At 35.4% G+C, this 22,422-nt stretch overlaps 1 protein-coding gene across 1 annotated transcript in view; it reads right to left on the reverse strand.

The window, feature by feature from the left end:
- Positions 1-22,422, reverse strand: part of ITGA1 (integrin subunit alpha 1) — a 191,129-nt gene that overhangs the window by 123,539 nt on the left and 45,168 nt on the right. Inside the window, exon 2 of the mRNA XM_074208716.1 lies at positions 1,313-1,433. Coding sequence (XP_074064817.1) covers positions 1,313-1,433 — 121 coding nt within the window. The remainder of the gene's footprint in view (positions 1-1,312; positions 1,434-22,422) is intronic.

Below are 22,422 nucleotides of genomic sequence, written 5' to 3' on the forward strand. Positions count from 1 at the left end.
TTCTCAGCCTCTCAGCACACACACACACACACACACACACACACATACACACAAACAAAGAATTCTAACAGGGCCAGGTTCTCATTCCTCATGCTGTCTTTCTAAATTAGGAAGCATTTAGAAGCCAAACCTAAGAGATGAAGAAAGTATTCCTTGGGGAGGAGTGGCACGGGTGTGATAATTATGGAAAGTATGATAACACTTTTGAGGCAAGGCTAGTGGACTAAATTGGAAATCAGGAAGACAAGGTCTAAGTTCAAAATTTAAGAGGCTATATGACCATGGGCAAGTAACTTAATCTCTCAGTATAGATGGCCTCTCTCTTAAGAGTATTAGTTGGTGAGCAATAGCAGATATGTATCGACAGGAGAATTTCCTTATTAAGAATTCCAGTTTAAAAATTATCTATTTTTAAGAATTACTGAACCTGTTCATTGTAGTCTCATTAAAATTATAAAAATGAGAACAATGATAGAAGTCTTGAGACCATTCACCTAAGTTTTTCATTAATCGTAGCAGTAGACTTCAGGTCTTCCTCTGTTGGCAGCCCTAGTCATTATCTTCAGTGATTATCTGACACTGCTCCCACACACAAGGTTCCTCTAATTCTTCTTCACTACTGACCTGCTTCTTAACCCCTACTTTAGCCATACACTAACTTACCCACACTTTTAACTTCACTATCATTCAAAATTACATCATGGTCAAGATCTGAAATTTCACAACCTCTGTTCTTCCACCTCACTTATTTTTTCATTCACACTAAATTATGCTTCATCCTTACCAGGCATTGACCCTTTCATAGAAGCAGTGATCAAAGTCTGGGCATATTCTAACTCCAAGGAAACCAGGGTCTGACTTTAAGAGGTGATTCATAAAGGTATTATTCACACTGCCAAGAAAAATTTGGGAAGCTTTGTCAAATATATTGTTGAGACACTATTTTAATTAATTCTGTATCTTTTTCATATGATTTCACATAGCACAGCAAGGACTTAATAAATGTTTGTTAAATGTTGAACTCTTCCCGCAGCAGCTTAATTGCCAAACAGTTTTAGTTGGGGGCCTTTGAGGTGAAGCCAGGATACAACAGAAATCACTGACCACATCCTTTAAGGCCTACTGCCAGGGAATTTTTTTAAACTTAAATATATCTCTACACAACAGAATTTATTAGAAAGTATGTTCTGCTCAGAAATGCTTCATTCCAAAACAGTACATTTACAAAGCAGGAAACTGTATAATTTCAGTGAATTACTTTTAAAAAAAGTTGATAAATACAAAAACACGAAACAAGAACCCAGAAACTTACCATTTGCCTTCTTCATTTTCATATTGTTGAACTGTGTATCCAAACATGTCCTCCACTGGGCCACTGAAAGTCATTGCATTTTTCACATCCACATTGAAGGATACACAGAAGTCCAAGACCACTTTAAGAAAAAAATGAAAGGTCCAGTGATCCAATGAGCAATATACTCCCCTAATGTTTTGAATTAAAGATAGTGTTCTTGAGAATGCAACTGAAAACACTGCTTGTTAGAAAGGGCAATTTTGACACTTAAAATCTGAGAACTCCAAGAAAGGCAATCCATATGAACTTGGCTCTGGCTCACTTTTATATTGAAGCAAAGTCAATGCAAAGTTTTTTATTGAATACAAATGAAAGCTTCATATTCTAGAAACCAGAGAAACTTGGCATCTATATGATTCCCAGATCTAAAGATTTTAAAAGATATGAGAACTAGCTGGTGGAAGCTCATATGACCCTGAGACTGAAACAATGGTAGAAGATTAATTTTGCTCAAGGGACTCCTCCAAAAAATTATGGCCACAAATGGAATGTAAACACCAGATTTTCCCATTTCAAGTATATCATATGCAAGAATATTGCTTTCCAAAATTTCTGGCAGGAGAGAGAGCTTTCCATCTGCTCTTCTTGGAGAGGAAGAGTGCTACTTGCTCCCAGATCCATGTGAACTAATGTGCCTTTCTTACCTTCATCTTTCTAGATGGAAGAATCAGGTTATGAAGTTAGTGCTTTTGGTAATTAATAAAGATGAATAAAAATCATGAACTGTCTTGGAGTTCCTACAAAGAAACCCAGTGTAGGTCTCACAATAAGTGAGATGTTTTGGTTCCAGAGTAATTCATTATTGGGATTGTATACAGGGAAAAAACAGCCTAATGTTGACTTTGCCTTCTTTTCTTAAAGTTCTATGCCATAATAGCAACATTTCAGAATTATTTTAATTTAAAAATAACTATTGCATTTTTCTTCCTCAAAAAGTCTTGATTAAGGAATTGGAAAGTTATATATTTTCAGAGACTTTTATCCTCTGTTTTTGTATTGTAAATATTTAATAGATATATGCACTTATCCATCCATATCCTTCACAAAGTCTGAATTGATTACCCCTAGTTAGACCATCTATTCTCTCTGCCCTTATTGTTTATATAGGCACTTGAATGGTACCTCCATTTTCTCCCTCATCTCACCCTATCTCAACCAGGCTATGAATAAACCAGCACTCACATTTTCTTTCTCTGTTTGCTAAAGATGTCTAAAGAAAAGGTTTCAAAGACTAACTAACCCATGTAGCTTGTAACCCATGCCTTGCAAGTTCTTTAAGTGGAACTTGAGGACTGATTATTGCAATTTATTATTATAAAAAGAAACTAATTTATTTAATTCTTATGGAAGATTTTACTTAATATAGAGATGTTGCTAATTAGAAAAAGGAAATAACACATATATACTTATCCATCAATATCCTTGACAAAGATGGATTGATTCCCCCCAGTTAAACCATCTCTATCCTCTGACCTCATTGTTTATATAACTTTTATATGCTTAAAAATAGAGTTTAATATTAAAGTTATTTCCACATTTATTTCTCCTCTCCTAGTCCCTTAGTTCTACCAGAAGTATGAAACATTCTCATTCATTTTGATTTCCTTCTCAGAGTCTGACACATACAGATTGTTGTTTGTCTTGTTCTCCAAGAAGACCAATAACATTAGGAAGGTTATGTCATGACTTACAAGTGAACTGGATTTCAGTGAAGCAGGGTTATGCAAGGTCACTAGCCTCATTCTTTCTTTTGGAGCCATCTGGATCCAGTGGCAAGATATAGATCAGGACAACTGGCCTATGGCCAAGGTCTCCCCTTACATCCAGGGCCATCTCCAGTTGTCTTCATCTATATCTTGCCACTGGGCCCAGATGGCTTTAGAGTAGAGAGAGAGTGGTGACCTTGCACAGCTCTTCCTCACTGGAATACAATTTACTTGCACGTCATGACATCCCCTTCCTGATGTCATTGGTCCTCTTGGAGAACAAAGGACAAATAACAATATGAAAATATTAATTGAATGAATGAACACACAGATGGATGTGTGAATTACAGGTAAAGGATCTCCACCTAGTTCTACCTAGTCAGAGAATGCCTTATAGAGGAGGTGAGCTTAGAAATTAGGTGCTAAGGAAAAGAAAGACACTGGATTTGGCAGGTGAGAAAAAATACTCTTCCAAGTATTTGGGAGTGTCTGTATAAATAGTAAAGCAGAGGAAGGAAGAACTGACTTGGCAGACCATCAGGAGATTTGTCTGGTGGGAGGTGAGGGTATAGATCAAGTGGACGGGTATTGTAGACCCATGGAAGCATTTCCTGTGCAAGCCTCAAAAGAGATGGGGAACAGCTGCTTATCATCTTCTGTATCATAACCTTCCTATATTATAAGACAGTTTAAAGACACTCTTCCTTCTCTCTTCTACAAATAAAATAAAAACAGTTCTTTCACCCTTTCCTCAGTGATGCTGGTTCCCTTTGATCACTTTTTTACTGCTGTCAACTCCCTCCCACACTGTTCTTAAAAGGGGAAGACCCCAAATGGGCACTAGACTTGAATGGATCTTAAGCAGTGCCATGTATGTGGGAAAGGTAGCTTTGTTGTAAGAAAAGGTCCCAGACAAATTAGGAGACTCTAGGATCACAGATTAAGAGCTTCAAGGACCTTGGGGGTCATCAAATCCAACCCCCATCTTTTACAAATGAAGACACTGAAGCCTAAAGGAATGGTTTGCTTAAAAGTCTCACAAGTATCAGGATTCAAATCCAACTCCTTTAACTATAATCCCTATGCTAGTTTCATCTCTTCCAATCTGTATTTCAAGCTCAACATATCCAAAACAGAATCTATCATCTTTTTCTTTTTATCTGCCTTTTCTTGTCATTCCCCTATTTCTGCCAAGAATGCTACCATTCTTACAGTCAGCTAGGTTTTCCAACTTAGGAATCATCCTTGGATGTATCATTCTGCCTCATTACCTATATCCAATGTTATCAAATACTGTTTATTCTAAATCTTAAACATTTCTCCTATCTATCCCCTTTCATCTATTCATCCACCCTAATGCAGAGCCTAATAGTTCTCAGTGTTCTGTCATTTCAGATGTGTTTGATGCTATTTTTGGCAAAGAATGTGCTTGGTGAGTCATCTAAAGCCAGGTCCCTCTTGTCTAGGACTACATCTAGAAGTTGAAACATGATTTTGATCCAAAAGGGTGATGGAAAACATGGCTATAGGAAGTGTCAACTTCCTGGAGCTTTGGTCCAGGATCCAGGACAGGTCATCATCTAACTTTACTAGGGCTTGTCAGAGAAGGGTTCCAGTGTCCTCAACCTTGGTGTTCCTTAGGTACATCATATCCCAGTGAGTCCATTGATCTAGAAGAGGAGTTTCTTCATGTCAATGTATAATCAGAGTTGCAATATTTCTCCTCCCTACCCCTTGCAATTAATCAAGATGCTTATTTACCTTCTCATCAAACTATAATTCTGGTATTATGTATCCTATTGAGAGGTTCTCTTGAAAGATTAGTATTATTAGAAGGGGTGTTCACCATAGCATATGGAACTTGAAAGCATTTTTCCCCAAACTAAAAGTATAATACAGATTCACAGTAGAACATTATATAATTAGTATCTTGGGATAGGATTAAAAACTATTTTATAGGCTATTCATATTTGATCCAACTTTTATTGTTGATTTTCATTGTCTGGGAGGTTCAAGAGTATGCCTTAGTCTGGGTTATGATGTACTGTTGCCAAGCCACATTATTTTGTGGGGATCTGGTGTTTTTAAAAAGTTTGATCTTCCTTTTACTACATCGACTTTTAAAGCAAGCAAGAGACAAGAGCAACTGGAACAGTGGTACAATTTGCAGAGACTGAGGCAGGGAAGAGGAGAAAAATAAATTGGAATTAAGCAGTCAACAAAGGTGAAAAGAAAAGAGAGGGGCTAATTATGACAAAGCACTACTGTCAAGGATTTCATGCTCCTTTCATTCTAATGATTTCATAAAGAACAGATTATAAATCCCCACTTATTTGAAGGGCTAAACATTCTGAAAAAAAAAAGGAAACCTCCATTTATTAGAAGAGAAACCCCCCTACTCTTCCTGGCGTGTCTCCTGGTATTTTCTCAGAGTTATGTAAGAAGAGAATCAGCCATTTTCACCATTCAGACTTTTCTTGTCAAAGATGTCAGTTTCAGGAAAGCAATTTAATAAATGTTTGTGTGTTTTTAGTATTCTAAAAGCTGTAAGCTACATTTGGGGAATCTCCGCATATAGTACTGGAATCATTTCAGCATGGGAAAGGACTCAACCTCAGTTTACTCTGATTTTTCCTTTAACACTAATCTTTCTGGAAGCTTTCCAAACACAATATACATTATCCTATTTTGTGAGATATCCACACATTGAAGAAAGAATAGAATAAGACAGATATTTCCTATAATGTATCCTTTAAATTGTAAAGCCTACTATCCATTCCCCCCCACAAACACATGGATACACTATATATATATATATAATACTAATGTATAATATGTATAATATGTATAATACTAAAGGTCTGGGACCTTTTCTTACAACAAAGCTACCTTTCCCACATACATGGCACTGCTTAATGTATTTATATTATAGCCAGAATATATACATTATAGCCAGAACCATGTATATATATATATATAAATATATATATATATATATGTGTGTGTGTGTGTGTGTATACATATACATATATGTATATCTATATATATGCAGTTATGTATACATGTATATATATGCATATATAACTACATGCATATTGGTATGTATGTATATTCACACACTCTACTGGGGGCACATATATATAGTGCTCAGCCTGGAGTCAGGAAGACTCATCTTCATGAGTTCAAATCCAGACTCAGACACATATGAACTTTGTGAATCTGGAAAAGTCACTTAAGCCTGTTTGCCTCAGTTTCCTCATTTGTAAAATGAGCTGGAAAAGGAAATAGCAAACTACTCTAGTATCTTTGCCAAAAATAACTGAAATTGGGTCACAAAGAATCAGACACAACTGAAAATAACTAAACAAGAAAAATACACTCCAACATATATCTGAATATTCTATGTATATATAATATGTATATGTGCATATATGTTATCAGATTGCCAAAGAAAGTAAAGTTCAGTGTTTCCCATTCTTTAAAACAACAACAACAACAATTTTGGTCTTTTGTAAACCCTTTAAACATTTTTTTTCTCTGTAAGTTTCCTCCTCTTCAGTGTTTTTTTACTTTTCAGTATCTACAGACATCTGTTCTTTTCCCATATCCTCCCACCACAAGTAATTGCCCGCTCTCAGACTCCCTTCAGAATATCCTGACTCCCAAATCCTCTAGTCCTTGAATTTAATCTACATAGTATTCTTTCCCCAGTTCCTCCCTCCTCCAACATCTTCTAAATGTATGTATCACAGACATAAACAAGGATGGAACATCAGGGGTCCTACTGTGGGAATTGCTGACCTAGTATTTGTGAAAACAGCATGCAAACAGGACCACACTTACACAGCTGCCCTGGCACATCCTGAGAGTGGGATTCATTAGGTTATGTGAATGCTCAGCTTGGAATTCTTTATTCTTAAAGGCATAGTCAGAATTAGACTCAAATCGAGTTAACATTCTATTCAATATTTAACAGAAAGTTAGGCATCTGAAGTCTTTGGGTACCCAAAAACCTTTCAAAATCATGCTATAATATACCATCTCGATCATGTCACTTTTCTGACTAAAATTTTCAGGGACTTCCCAATCATCTCATAAAGAAAATACAAACTTATGCTCTTATCTAGAATTCAAAATCTTCACAATTTGATTTTAACCCACTTCTGATTGCTTATCCTGATTTAATTTTCTCACCACTATGAATTTAAACAGTATATATTCCTATGCCTAAAATCACTGAAAGTGATCTTTCCTCTGTAAATTTCCCCAGTTTACTTTATCTGGATTTCTCTTGGCCTCTATCACAATCTACCTTGAATTATTTAAATGTGCTCTTGTCACATACTTGTAGTGAACTGGAAGTTCCTGGGGGCTGGGGGATGGGGGGGGGGGATTGTGCTGGGTTTTTTTTTTTTAGTTCAATACAACATTTATTAAGTGTCTTCTATGTCTTGAGCAGCTAGCACAATGATTTGCTCATAGTTAGTGCTTAATCAATGTTTGTTAAATAGAATTGGACTAACAAGAGAGTTATGGTCCAATAAATAGTTGCAAAGCCACAAGTACATTGATTATAGCCAGAACCAAATAATATCTATAGATATAGAGGAAAAAGGAATAGAATGTTTGAGAGTTCTTGATGCCAGTTTGTGGAAGCAGGAAGCAAAACAGAAAAAAGGAGTTGTAGTTCATCTCCTACCCTCTCTTATTTTCATGACTTTTGTTTTTGTGGTCCTATATAACTGATTGTCTAAGGTAGCTCGATAGCTTAGAAGAAAGAACACTGGGTCTGGAATCAGGAAGACCTATCTTCATGAGTTCTAAGTAGTTCCAGATACTTACTAGCTGTGTAACCCTGGTCAGGTCACTAAACCCTATTTGCCTCAGTTTTCTCATCTATAAAATACATTAGAGAAGAAAATGGCAAACCATCCAGTATCTGCTAAGAAAAACCCAAATGGGGTAATGAAAAGTCATATTATGACTTAAAGAACTCAACAACAAAATATACCTGATTGCCTCATTCCCATCTCTGCCTGATGACTCCCCCCCAACCCCTTCTCTAAATACATACTTTATCAGAACCTAAGTTTCAACTACTTCCACCAAGTATTCCCTGATCTATGTTTCCTGATTCCCTCCCCATCCCCATATGAATGATCACTCATTATCTGTTCTCAGACTTTTCACTGTATTTTGTTTGGACTTCTTTGCATTTTTTATATTCTGAAACAATGATAATATTGTTGTAAATTCCTTCAGAGAGAGATCTTCTGTGTTATTATTATTTTTGTATCCCCTTTACCTAACCGGCTCTGGCACAGAGCTGTATTTGTTGAATGTTAAGACTGTAAATGTTAGGGGGTAAGTGTCAGTAGTGATTGTTGGGGTGAGTCCATACACTTGCCACTTTATCACTAGAATTTCTGAGTTGTTCTACTTCAGGGTTAAGGAAACTAAGTATTTCTACAAAGAGTAGAACTTTCCTTTCCCTTCCCTAGATGGCTATCAGTAAAAATGAGGCAGCTGGGTTCAAATCCTGGGTCTGAAGTCAGCAAGACTTGAGTTCAGATTTGGTCTTGGACATTTATTTACTAGTTGTAAAGCCCTGCAAAAGGAAACAGAAAACCAATCCAGTAGCTTTGCCAAGAAAACCCCTTGGACAGTGTTGGCATACTATGATCTATGGGGACATGAGTAGTTTAGCACAACTGAACAATAAAAATAATTACCTTGGATTATGAGGTGGTGCAAAGACAAAAATTATAGATGGTTCAGTGAAATTTCTTTAGGAGAACAAGTTTAGCAAAGGAAAAGTTTTAATCCATTTTGTAACCTCCTTTGAAATTTTTCATGGTGGTGGTGGTGGATAAATGCAATGAAGTTGAGATCACAGGCAAATGCTTTTGTTGTAGTAGAAATGTAGTAGAAATGACCTTTGATGACCATCATAGGGTTCTGTCACTCTAAATAACCTTAGAGAATATGTTACACTATATTTCTGAGATGCCTCAATTACAAAATTTGGAGCTTATGGCTTTTATGGTAGTTTAATAAAATAGCTTTGATGATGATAATAATAGCATTTATATAATGCTTTAAGTTTTGCAAAATATTTTAGATAAGTTAATGTATTTGATATTCACAACCAGAGGTAAGTATTATCATTACCCATTTTGTAGTAGAAAAAATCCAGGCACAGAGAGGTTAAATAATTTGTCTAGAGCTGCACTGCTATTAGTGAGTATCTGAGATAAAATTTGAACTCATGACTCCAAGTCACGGGCTCTGTTCACTCTGCCCAGGAAATTGTAAGATCTCCTGGGGACAGTAGTCATTTCTTACCTAAATTTTATTTTTAAAATCTTATCCTGCATAATAATAACTGACATTTATGGATCACTTTAAAATTTACAAGAAATTTGCATACATTATCTAGTTTTCCCAGATATTATTACCCCTATTTTATGCATGAAGACACTAATCTCACAAAGAATTTGCCTATGGTACAAAACTAAAAATTATCTGAGGTAGGATTTGAATCAAGACCTTCCTGTTTCTAAGTTCAGCCCTCTTAACTACTGCATTATGCTATATTGCTTCTGTAAAGTAACTAATAAATGTTTATTGAATGAATGAGTGAATAGTGAAAAACACTCTGAACTTAGAATGTTTTGAGGTAGAAAAGACCTAAGAGAGTATCTGCTCCATTCCCTTAATTTTGCAGATGAGGAAATTGATAAAAAGAGCTGAAATGAACAGTCAAGGACATGTAGATTTGTAAGCATCAGAATCTGGATTTGAATTCAGGAATTCTAATTTCAGAGTCTATCCTCTTTCCATTATACCATACTTCATCTGTGAAATGGTAGAAAAGTACATATATTACCTATTTCAAAGTGTTTTTGTGAACATTAAATAAAATAATGTATTTAAAGTATTTTGTACACTGTAATATTCCAAGTCAAATATGAGGTTATTATGAAGCTCTTATTAAAAGGTATAAAAGAAAAAAATGTAATGATACATTTACAAAAGAGAAATGGTATGCAGAGATAATAACCTTTTATTTATTTGAGCATACAGAGTAACATTAGGACACTTTATTTAACCTCTCTAAATTTTAAGAAACTTATGCTTTAGTGATTACAAATATAATAATAAATCCATAGTACAAGGTTCTATACTGTTGTTGATATAAAAGCATATCAAATAAATAACTTAGGGAGTGGTTGATTATTCAGATTATGGAAATGTTAACTACATATTAAATGAAAGAGCAAGTCCCTCCAAATATTTAATACTATCATTATCTACATTTATAAAGTGGCTTATCAATACAGAGTGCTTTATTATACATTTTCGTATTTCATGCTTACAGCAGCCTTGGAGTTAGTTCTGTTCACCATGCAATTCAATTTACAGAAACATATCTGTTTCATAAAGTATAATTGCACATATTGTTATTATGTCCAATACTTCAGCACTTCAAAATATTGCATAGGTGTGGTTATTCTCTCCCCTTGATGTAGATCATGACCCTTCCATGCCTTAATTTCAGTCTTCCTGAATTGCTGTCAAAAAAATGTATCCTCTAGTGCCAAATTTCTTATGATGGTCTGTTGCTCAAAGCTTATCCAGCTTGGTAGCACTTCAAGAAGCCAGGGTCACATCCACCCTGTGATGAAGCATTTGAATAGAGATAAAAACAAATTTAACTCACATTAAGTTTTCTTTTCCATTTGCCTTATTGTTCAGAAAGGAAATGCAGAGTGCTTGAGTTAGGAGCATCTCTTTTTCAGTGGAATGAAATCATGTAAATAGCCTCTGGCTCATCACGCAAGCAATTCTTCATTTTACTTTAATGAATCTAGTACTTCATGAAATAAACTGTTAAAATCAAATACCTATAGGCTTAGTAGAGAAGGCTGACTACTTAAAACAATGAACAAACAAAATAATCCATCTTAAAAACAAGTCCTTATATCCCAGACTTGCCTAATTCTGCTACTAGTTTTTGCTAAGAAATTTCAGATATTAAAAGCCCTCATAATACCAGTAGACTAATTTTTCTGTATGGCTTTGTGTTTCCCTTAATAACTACTATTTAAACCAACACTTGGTCGTGTATCATTTTTCTTCCTTCTTTAGCTACTCACTAAAGTTATTTTCCATTGTCTCATTTACAACTAAACATTATTTTCATTCCACTTGTCCAGCTTTTTAAGATATCTTTCTTCATCTCAAAAATCATCTAATTTATCCAAAGAAAACAATTTGTATAGATCAAGGAAGTCTGAAATGATCTCTTTATAAATTAGAATTTTAAAGTCATTGTACCTTGTTTTCCATGGGGGTTGGGTGGGGGGGAGGGCCTTGACAAAGAAAGATAAACAAAAAAGGAGATCAAATATAAATGGGAGGAGACACAGAGACACAGTCATAAAAATAAAGGCGGGGGAGAGAGAAAGAAGGGGAGAGGGAGAGAAAGAGGGAGGGGGAGGGGAACAACTGTCTTTGTAGTATGGAATGCTGCTGAAATAACCTTGGAAACAAGTATCACAAGGAACACTTTTTTTTAAGGAAAAATATTTTTAAGAGAAAAACCATTTTTTTAAAAAGTGTAAATTTTGTTTGCTTTTTGTTGTTGTCATGGTTAAAACCATGAATATCTTTTCACACTCAGAACATTAATTGAACAATAACATCCTTGGAACTCAAGTACATGATTTCTAGTTATCATCATGGTCTTTTAAATTCTTTCCAATTATCTTGAGCATCTTAGAGTTGGAATAAATACAATTATTATAGTTAATGTCTTCTAGTTCTAACTGGCTTGAATTTTCCTTAAAAGGAAGCATCTGCTACTTATAATTATAATGTTATCCATAAGTATATAGACTGTTTATATCCAAAAAAATTTCTAAAGAGATGTGGCTGTGCTCTCTCCATTGTTATTATTTCATAATTAAAAAGGGCAATCTTCACTTGACAAATTTGTAGGGAGCAATGACAATTTTCTGTGTTATATACAATTGCCCTTAAGGGCTTAAAACTTAACAGATGAGTAAAGGAACAATAACAACAGAAACATACACTAATCACTGTCAAATAGAACGTGAGGACATATATAAGAAAGAAAGAGCAGTGGAAATTAGGAGGACAGAAGATAGCATGGAATAGTAGAGGGAAGAGAGAGGATTCATGGAGAAGAAATTAGATGATGATGCTGACAGCTGGCAAGATAGGGTTGGAGATAAAGATTTGAAAATTGTTCCCATAGAGGTAATAGTTTAAAATGTGAAAATGGATAGGACTGCAGATAGAAAGTCAATAAAGAGAGACAGAGACAAAAACAAAGAGAAAGCTGACCAATGACAATTAAAAGATTTTGCTTTCCTATTCTATTTAGTCTTTTCATAAAAATAATTTATTGGTCCCATAGGTTAAGTCCAAATAATAAAAGAACATTGAGTATTTAAACAATTTTAACTTCTTTCTTACTAGCCTTATAGCACAATTTCCATTCTCAAATACATGTATATGTTGCTCTCATTTCTGAAACCTTAAAAAAATAGAAAACAATTCCATTGTATTGTCCAGTGTGGACAAGAAATGCTAATATTTCCAAGAACAATGTGAAATAATTTTTCAATTGTTATAGTAGAAATTTTAAATTATCTTATAAAGCCCTTAAGGTCACAAAATCATCAGATCAGAAACTTAAAGCTGGAAAAGAGCTCAACAGTCAAGTCCAATCTCTTCAATTTATAAATGAGAAAAGTAAATCTCAGAGGGGAGGTAACCTGTCCGTGGTCATAAGCCCTAAGTTGCAGAGCAAGGATTTGAACTCAGGTACCAGGATTCCAAATCTAGGCCTCTTCATTTGTAGTGTTCTTGTTTTCAGTTGTTCACTTGTTACCGAAATCAAATCTGTTAAATCTTTTTGGTGGATATGGTATGGAGTTGTAAATGAAGCAAACATGATTTTGACTTTTACTATATTTTGCATCTCTAGTCAAAGTGAAACTCTGAGGGGACAGAGTCAAGCCTCTCTTAGGAGCTTTCTCTAAAACATTGTAAGAGCCTTAAATTTTTGAGAGAAAGAACCCACAGAAAGATCCAGTGAGGCAATTCTCCAGCCTACAGTAGCCTGGAAAATAGTGGGAAAACTGGGGGGATTGGAGAGACAGCATGGCCACAGAGCAAAGGAACTTCAGCCTCCTAGGAACAGCCCCAGAGCTCCTTGGGAGTACTGGCTCGGGGCAGCAGAAGCAGTTTCCTGACCTACACCCCAGGGAGCACCAGGCACAACTTGGAAGATCAGCAGGGAGACCTCTGCCAGAAAAATCACAAAGCCCAGGCCCTTAAGCATGGCAGCCCAGATCCTAGGCCTATGAAGCCACCCAGCAGGAGCCTCCAGACAGATGAGCACTGAGTGCTCAGGATCCCTCCACCCCCCCTCACCAAGGTAAGGGAGTGGAGAGAGACTGCCAAGGTCTGTCCTCTGTCCCTGAAACAGGACTCTGGGGCTTTGACCACATTCAAACCCTGGTCACAGTCTATCCACTTCCCAATAGAACAGGGACTCCCCTCACAACCTCGGGGCAGAGGGGTGAGCCTGTGGTCATTCACAGACCAAGAGATCAGTCAGAGCCTTACAGGTGTTGTCCCAATAATACTCAAAAGCTTAGGAAGCATCCCCAAACCAGGCACAGGCTAGGGAAATGAGTAAACAGAAAAAAAAAAAGGAATGTGACCATAGACAATAACTTTGCTGCCATGGAGGACCAAATACTCAATCTGAAGATGAGAAAGTCCAAGCTTCTGCATCTAAAGACTCCAAGAAATATAGAAGTTGGGTTCAGGCTACAATAGAGCTCAAAAAAAATTTTGAAAATCAAGTAAGGTAGATAGAAGAAAAATTGGGAAAAGAAATGAGAAAGATGCAGGAAAAACATGACAATGAAGTCAGCAGTTAGTCAAAAATGCTGAAGAAAATAACATGTTAAAAACCACCTTAAGTCAAATGGATAAAGCAGTCCAAAAAGTTATTGAAGAGAAGAATGCTTTAAAAAAGCAAAATTGGCCAGATGTAAAAGGAGATAAGAAAACTCTGTGAGGAAAACAAATCCTTCAGATATAGAATTGAATTAAAGGAAGTTGATGACTTTTCAAGAAATCAAGACACAATATTCAACTCCAAAAGAATGAAAAATTAGAAGAAAATGTGAAATATCTCATTGAAAAAATAATTGATCTGGAAAACAGATCTAGAAAAGATAATTTAAAAATTATTGGGTAACCTGAATGTCATGATCAGGAAAAGAGCCTTGACTTCATTTTTAAATAGTTTCTATGGGAAAATTGCCCTGATATCCTAGAAGCAGAGGGTAAAATAGAAGTTGAGAGAATCCACCCATCTCCCCCAGAAGGAGATCCAAAAAAGAAAACCAAACTCCCAGGAATATTATAGCCAAGTTCAAGAATGCCCAAGTCAAACAGAAAATATTACAAGCAGCCAGAAGGACACAATTCAACTATCATGGAGCTGCAGTCAAGATCACACAGGACTTAGTAGCAACTACATTAAGGGCTCATAGGGCTTGGAATATAATATTCTGGAAGGCAAAAGAGCTTGGAATACAACCAAGAACCAACTATCCAACAAAACTGAACATCCTCTTCGAGGGGAAAAGATGGACATTCAATGAAACAGGGGAATTTCCTATGTTTCTGTTGAAATTACCAGAGCTGCACAGAAAGTTTGATCTTCAAGTACAGGACTCAGGTGAGGCACAGAGAGGATGGACAAAAAGGGAAGATTATGAGAGACTTAATGATGATGAACTGTGTGTATTCTTGCATGGAAAGATGTCATTGATAACACTCATATAAACCTTCTCATTCAATACAGCAAGTAGAAGATGAGCGATAGGAGAGAACTGGATTTGAAGCTATAATATATTGTAAAAATGAAGTCAATGGATGAAAGGGAAATGTATTGGGAGAAAGAGAAAGGAGAGGTAGAATAAGCTAAGACTTCATATAAAAGATATTTCGTGTAGCTTTTGCAATGGTATGAAGGGGGGAAGGTGAGGGGTAATGAGGGAACCTTCATTTGCATCAGAAATGTCTCAGAGAGGAAACAGTATACCCACTCAATAGAGTATAGGCATCTAGAAGAAAAGGGAGAGAAGAGGGAGGGGGGAGAAGTGGGGAGTGTGGGTGATAGAGGAGAGGGTATATCATGGGAGAGGATAGTCAGATATAACACATTTTCTTGTTTACTTTTTTGCCAGGTGCTGGGATTGGGTGGCTTGTCCAGGATCAAGGGTCTGGGTAGTTGCTCCATATCTAGGGTGGGATGTAGGCTTGGGACCTCCTGGCCCCAGGGCCAGTGCTCTATCCACTGTACCACTCAGCTGCCCCACAGAATATTTTTGAAGAGGGATAGAGTGAGAGGAGACAGAAAATATAATAGATGGTAGTGAGGAGGCATGGATGAAGGGAATTATAATCAGTAACAGCAACTGTGGAAAAATATGGAAGTAACTACTATGATGGACTTATGATAAAGAAAATGATCCACCTGAGACAGAGCTGATGGTATCAGAACACAGAATAAAACACATTTTTCTGTTTCTTTTACTTTATTTCTCATGAGGTTTTATAGTTTTGTGGGGGGGGAAGGGGGTAATATGTTTACTCTTAAACAAGAATATTTTAATAATGTGTAAATAAATTAAAGATAAAAAACAAACAAAATTAAAAAGCGCAACAAAGTGAAGCTCTGAGATGTAAATGTCATGAATATGTAGCCCAAACTTATTAACTTCTGCAAGGTAAGACCAGATTTAAGCACCAGCTCACTGAAAAACTTTGTATAAGGAGGGTCCTAGGAATATGTAAAACTAAAAGTAGAGATCTCTTAAATCTTACCTAAGCTTAGGGCCTCAGGGTGGGTTAATATGCTTCTCAGGCTTATTTTACTCTGTCTCTCAGAGAGAAGATTGAAGACTATAAATTATTATGGCTTCTTCAAGATTCCTTTAGAGTTTCATTTTCATTCTTTATACATTTGAAGTGGACACTTCTATATGAAATCAAAGGCCTGGAAAGACTCTTGGGGAATTAATTGGTCCATTCTCCTTTCTTTAAACAATTATCGTGAATCCATTAAATTTCACAACAAACTATCACACAACAGAATAATAAAAAATAAGGAGAAGAGATGTTGACTTTTCAATTCAGGCTCTGCTGCTGTTGCTACTATGTTGCAGGTTTTGCTTGGATTTACAATCAGCTATTTGGTGGGGGATGTATCTGACTCAGAATTAAGACTTTCCAAATGTTTCCTGAAAGTTTAAAGATATTTAAAGAGATAAGGATACGAAAAAGAAAACCCCTATTCCTTAATGCCAAGTCCAGTGTTTTCTGGATACTTTGATCAAAGTCTTGATTTGAACCTATTCAAATTGAAGAAAAGTTTCTATTCTGCTCTTTAAGTTTTTCTTCAGTGATCTAGTTGTCTTTGAGCTAAACTAGCAGCCTTAATACTAAAGCTAAACAAATTTCTATCATACTTTACTCTTTACCATGAACTCCTTTGATCCTTCTCCCAGTTTAGGACATTTGAATTTTGAATTATTATTGGAATTTGAATTATTATTCTTGATTAGGAAATGCTAATTTCAGTTGATGGCCTCTCCCTTTACCTCTTTAATTATGGATTCCTAAACAATCTTACTTGCTAAATAATAGTCTCTTACTGCATCCTGACTCATTGTCAATGATTCTGACTAATATCTTACTACTAAACTCTGACATCTCTGGAGGAGAGAATGACACTGATGACTTTGTGTAGCTCTGCCTCACTTAAATGCAATTCACTTGCCAAGTCACGATACCACCATCAGATGTCAATGGTCCTCTTCAAGAGTGAATGTTGAACAACAACACACAAAAATTTAAAATTAAAAGGACTTTAGAAGAACTTGTCACACCTGAAGAATGAATCTTTCTTGCATTGTCTCAGTAAGTGGTCATCTGATATTTGATTGAACACTTTCTATTTTAGGGTATTTGTCATTTAATATCTTTCTGGAAATTGAAATTATCATAACCATATCATATCCCCCAAAAGTAATATTTCTTTTACCTAAGTGTGCATTGACAGGCATTGCTTTGCTACATCTTCGTCATAACTCATCTAGCACTATCCAAAGTGTGATGCATTATATAAAATTTTATATATTAAAATCTTGTGGATAAATTCCAGTGCAATGAGCAATGGCTCTCAAAACAGAGGGCATGGATTTAAATCCTGCTTCTGACAAATTCCTTTTCTGTAATGTTGGGAAAATCACTGAATCTCTGTTTCCTTATCTGAAACAGGAATGGATTGAATCTATGATTTCCAGAAGCATCTCCTTTTACTTCTTATAGTCTAATCATTAGGAAGGTTTTCTTTACATGTAGCCTAAATCTGCCTCTCTGAAATATCCATTCCTTTTTTAGAGTTTTCTAGTGAAGAACAATAATTCAAACTTCAGTATATCCTAAGTAGGTAAAGGGGTCAAGGGAGTTCAAGGAGAGGAATAAAATATAATAAAAAATAGTTTTGGTATTAAGGCTGCATTTAGTTCAAAAGGAACTCACTATAAAGAAAATCTACCTTTTTAACTCTCTTTTAATATTCATTCAGGTTCAAGTCATATTTTAGTTTCTGTGAACAAAAGTTTAGTTTTTCCCATTCAAATTAAAGGTACCAAAGATACAGAAATAAGTGATTTTAACTGAAAAATTTCATTCTATGATCACATAAAAATCTTAAACAGACAAGATCCACACAAAAATGAAAAGTAGCATTGGTAAATAACTGAAGGACCAGTCAGAAAACTCAACTATAGTCAAGAGTTTATGGTAATATAAGAAAATGAAGACAATTTAAAACAAAATTAAAACTGTTGCTAAGAATATGCATGCTCACTTTGAAATCTTTTCCCAGAAAAGATATCCTTTAATACTTTTCAGAGCAAATAATAAATCACATCATGCTATGTGGGCATTTTTAAGATCTCTGGAGTTACAGAAAAAGTGTGTCTTGTAAAAAGGTGCTAATAATTAAGTGGCATTAGGTTGTGTTCAATGCTTTATGAAGCAATAATCCAGATCCTGAATACTCTATGCAGCAATTTTATAACACTAAAGGGACCAGGCTACAACTTTGCCCAAAAACATGGCCTTTTCCATTATTGATACAGCAAACAAGATAAGACAATTTCAAAGCTTTGGGCAATTTACCTAAAACAGGCAAACAGCCTTCTTTTCTACCCAACCCAATGTTATTAGAAAAGTAATAGGGAGTGATTTTGGTAGTTTCTGGAATAAGCAAGTCAACAATTATGTATTAAGCAGCTACACAGACAAGGAAATAACTGTAATAATCACTGGCAGATTTCTTTCTTATGACAGGTAGATTGGTCATTTATATTTTCTTATTTGAAAAATTATCTCATTTTATCTTAATTATATTAACTCTTAGGTTTCTAGTAACATAGAGGTCTTTATCCATTTTAACTTAGTCAACTTTGTATTTATTTATATAATTTAAGTGTGAAGCACAAACATCCTTGGCTAGCCTAAGATTTAAAAGACTTAGATTTAGATTTGGAAGGGATCTTAGAGGTTAGGAAGCATAGCCTTCTCCTTTTTACAAGGGAGACTCAGAGGGGTTAAGTGACTTGTCCTGACTTTGAACTCAGCTTTGGCTGATTTCAGTGTCCACTATCTACCATGCCATGCTGCTTCACTGACTCTGAGAGAAGAATTTAGACTTGGGCAGACAGAGGTCAGTTAAATCACCGTTATCTTTTCCTAGGTTTATTTCACTGAAACCCAGACCTTCTGTGTCCCATTTTAAAGAATGTAATTTCCATTTCTGTTTGTTAATGTATAATCTATTTCTTTTTTGTGTATATTGCTATTTGATGACAATTATGTATCTACTCTTTCTTTTCTCAAAGAAAATATTTATAATTTGAAGATTTCTGTGTTATTTACATCTTTTGTCTCTCTCTCTCTCTCTCTCTCTTTCTATTAGTGTAAAAATGTGCTTGTTTTCCTACAACCTTTCCAGTATTTGTCATCTTTGATAGATTAATGTCTGTGAGATAAAATCTTAAAGTCACATCACTTTGCATTTATTATTGATTTGCAGTTTTTTTAATATGGCTTTGAATAGCTGGGATTTCCTTCCTTGATAACTGTGTGTCATTGATATCCTTTAACCATTTTTTTCTATTGAGAAATGATTGTCTTATAAATTTATATCATTTCCTTATATACTTTGAAAATGAGACATCAAAGAAACTTGTACAGATTTTTTTTTGTAGTTAACTTTAGTGGCCCTTCTAATTTTAACTGCATTGATTTGTGGAAAAAATTTTGAATTTTATACAATGAAAATTATCCATTTTATCTTCTATGATCCTCTCTATTCCATGTTTGGCCATAATTTCTTCTTTTACTCATAGATTTAAAAGATAATTTATTTCTTGCTCCTCTAATTTATTCATGATATAGACTTTTATATTCATCATTTATTTGTTTGAGTTTATTTTGGTATGTGACATGCCATATGAGTCTCAATCAAATTTTTGAGTTTTTTTTTTCAGTTTTTCTAGTTGTTCTAATTTTTTTCATCAACTAATAAACATTTACACCAAAACTGTAGTCTTTTGCTATCAAATATTATTAAAATTGGAGACAAGGTTGAACCTGTGCTTTAGGATAGTCACAAGGGATGATGGATTGGGCTGCATCCTGGGCTAGTCATCTTAACTTTTATTTTTCCATTGGACTTTTCCAAATCTGGAGCAAAGAACAAGGCTGATGACTTTGCCTAGCTCTTCTTCACTCAAATCCAATTCTCACTGAAATCCAATTCACACACAAATCAAGATATCACCCTTGTGATATCACTGATCCTCTTTGAGAATGAAGAATGAATAACAAAAACAACTTCTTTGGCATTTGGGAGTAGATAGAAGTAGATGCTAGAGAGGGCATGACCTCTTTTTGATATCTTCTCTCCCCATTTAGCCTCAGGAAATAAAAGATGGCTGAAGGAAAATGTGTAGCCTTTCTTTGAGGCTGGAAAGACAGGAGATGTAGAAAAAGGAAAAGTAGAGAAGAAACAAGACAGAGCGTGGAGAAATGAAGTGGGGGAAGAGAGAGAAAGACAAAGATGTAAGGAGTGCCTTGGGGCAAGTGGAAGGCAGTAAACTAAGTCAACTGAGCATCAGCTGCTAGAGGATGAAACAACTGGAGATCACAGGTTTCTAAAATGATGAAGGATGAAGAGGTATTTCTGGGTAAAATAGGTTCTGGGGAGATATCCCTAGAAAATTCTGGGACAGGACCCCAAGATGCTCCTAGTTTCATAGAATAGCATTAGAAACAAAATCCTCACATGGAAAAAATAGACTAAGTCATGACAAATCCAGCCTGTCAAGTAGGTCATGAACTGAGCTGTTCCCTTCCCTAGATGGGTATCTCTCAGTCATCCTGTTCCCCATCCTGTCCTGTTCCCATCCTGTCCTGTTCCAAAGAAAACTGAATGAATGAAAAGTGTCCTTTAAACAAGGCTTCTTAATACGTGTGATGTATCTCTAGTGAAACTTGTTGACCCCCATTTAGAAGTATATTTTTAAATGCATAAAATATACAAATTGAAAAGGAAATCAAATGATCAAAATATAATTGTCAAAATACTAAAACTAAATCAAAAATCAAATTTGAAATCTTAAATGAAGAAGCTTTGTGTAATTACCAGGAAGACATAGGCATTCAACAGGGATTGAGGTACAGTTTCCCTAGTACCAGGCCTCCCATCATTGACAACACATCTGCCAGAGGATCATGAGATCTGTAAGCATCCTCTCTCCCAGGATGCTACAAGATAAAAGATATATGCTCTTGGATAGAGGAAGGTCCTGAAGAGTCTCATCTTTACTGAAAATTTTAGTCTTGTGGAACCATTTCTTCCAGTCCCTGTGCTCTGGAATCCCCCTTCAACATTTATGGGACATTTTCTGTCTACCTTTTAACCTATGATCTGTGGAAAAGTCTAAGAAGCCAACAAGAACAAAACTTTTAGGGAAAGAAAAGGCCCCAGGAAAGGGGAAATGCCATCAGTAAGACATAATTTTCTAGTATGGGTTAATGTACAGTTTTTCTTCTCTCCTTTACTTTACCTGAAATCTGTAAGGCAAAGAAAATAGAGATAGTAGGATACAAATTTTTATTTTAAAGTAAAATGATAATATCTGCTCATGATCATTTGTATTGAAAATATATTAGCACAAAAAGGAAAAGTTAGAGTATACTGCAATAAATTTTTTTTTTGCAATTTCAGCAACTGATGTATTTAGTCTTCCAATTATTAAAGTGAGGATTTGAACACAGGTCTTCTGATTCTAGAACCATCATTCTTTCCACCATATCATACTGCCTCCCAGAGGAAGAGTATAAATTCTTGCATCCTGTATTGAGATTCAATTCAATTAATCCAATCAGTATTTATTAAGCATCTTCATGAATGAAGTACTGTGCTAAGTTCTGAGAACTATGTAAGAGCCTTAGCCTAAATTAGAACCAGTCAAGAATGATGGTGAGGCTACTGAAGAAGAATGGCATTGTGCGGTCAGACTGGCCTGACTGGGAGAGAACAGCAGGGTCAGTCACATCCTTTCTACTTTGCTTACTGATGTCATGGACATTTATAATGCATTGCTGAGTGATGTCTCTTCACAACAGTCACCTCACAGCCAAGCCTTACAAAATTTTATCTTCCTCTGTCGAGTGCTATACCTACTGAATGTGATGATCAAAGAGCAGCAACAGTAGTTGTGTCAATACTAAAACATTTCAGTTAAAAACATTTTTTCCTTTGTAAAACCTAGAGGCCTTTTATTTCTTTGAAGGTACAAAAGAAGCTTTGTGGATTGTTGTCAGAAATTGCTCTCCCTTAACCTTTAACCTTTCACCAACAAGAAATGGGCTTTCTGGATAAAGTCCAATAGACAGAGAAATGACTATTCATTATTTTTAAAAAATATCTAATCATCCAATAAAGCAAGGCAGAATTTCTTGAGATTAGTCTCTGTTGAAAAAAAATCAAGACATTTATTCAAAACTTCCATACAATCCAGGTCATGAAAAGCATAGGAAAGCATTCTAAACTTGAGTTCATAGAAGAACATCATGTTACAAGAGGGAAGTCTGAGGATGCTGTGAATCAAGGCTTTGTCAACTATATTTGAATGGATTATACAGTCTCAGAGGAAAACCTATTCT

Source organism: Macrotis lagotis, chromosome X (assembly GCF_037893015.1).
Source record: "Macrotis lagotis isolate mMagLag1 chromosome X, bilby.v1.9.chrom.fasta, whole genome shotgun sequence".
Classification (NCBI taxonomy): Eukaryota; Metazoa; Chordata; class Mammalia; order Peramelemorphia; family Peramelidae; genus Macrotis; species Macrotis lagotis.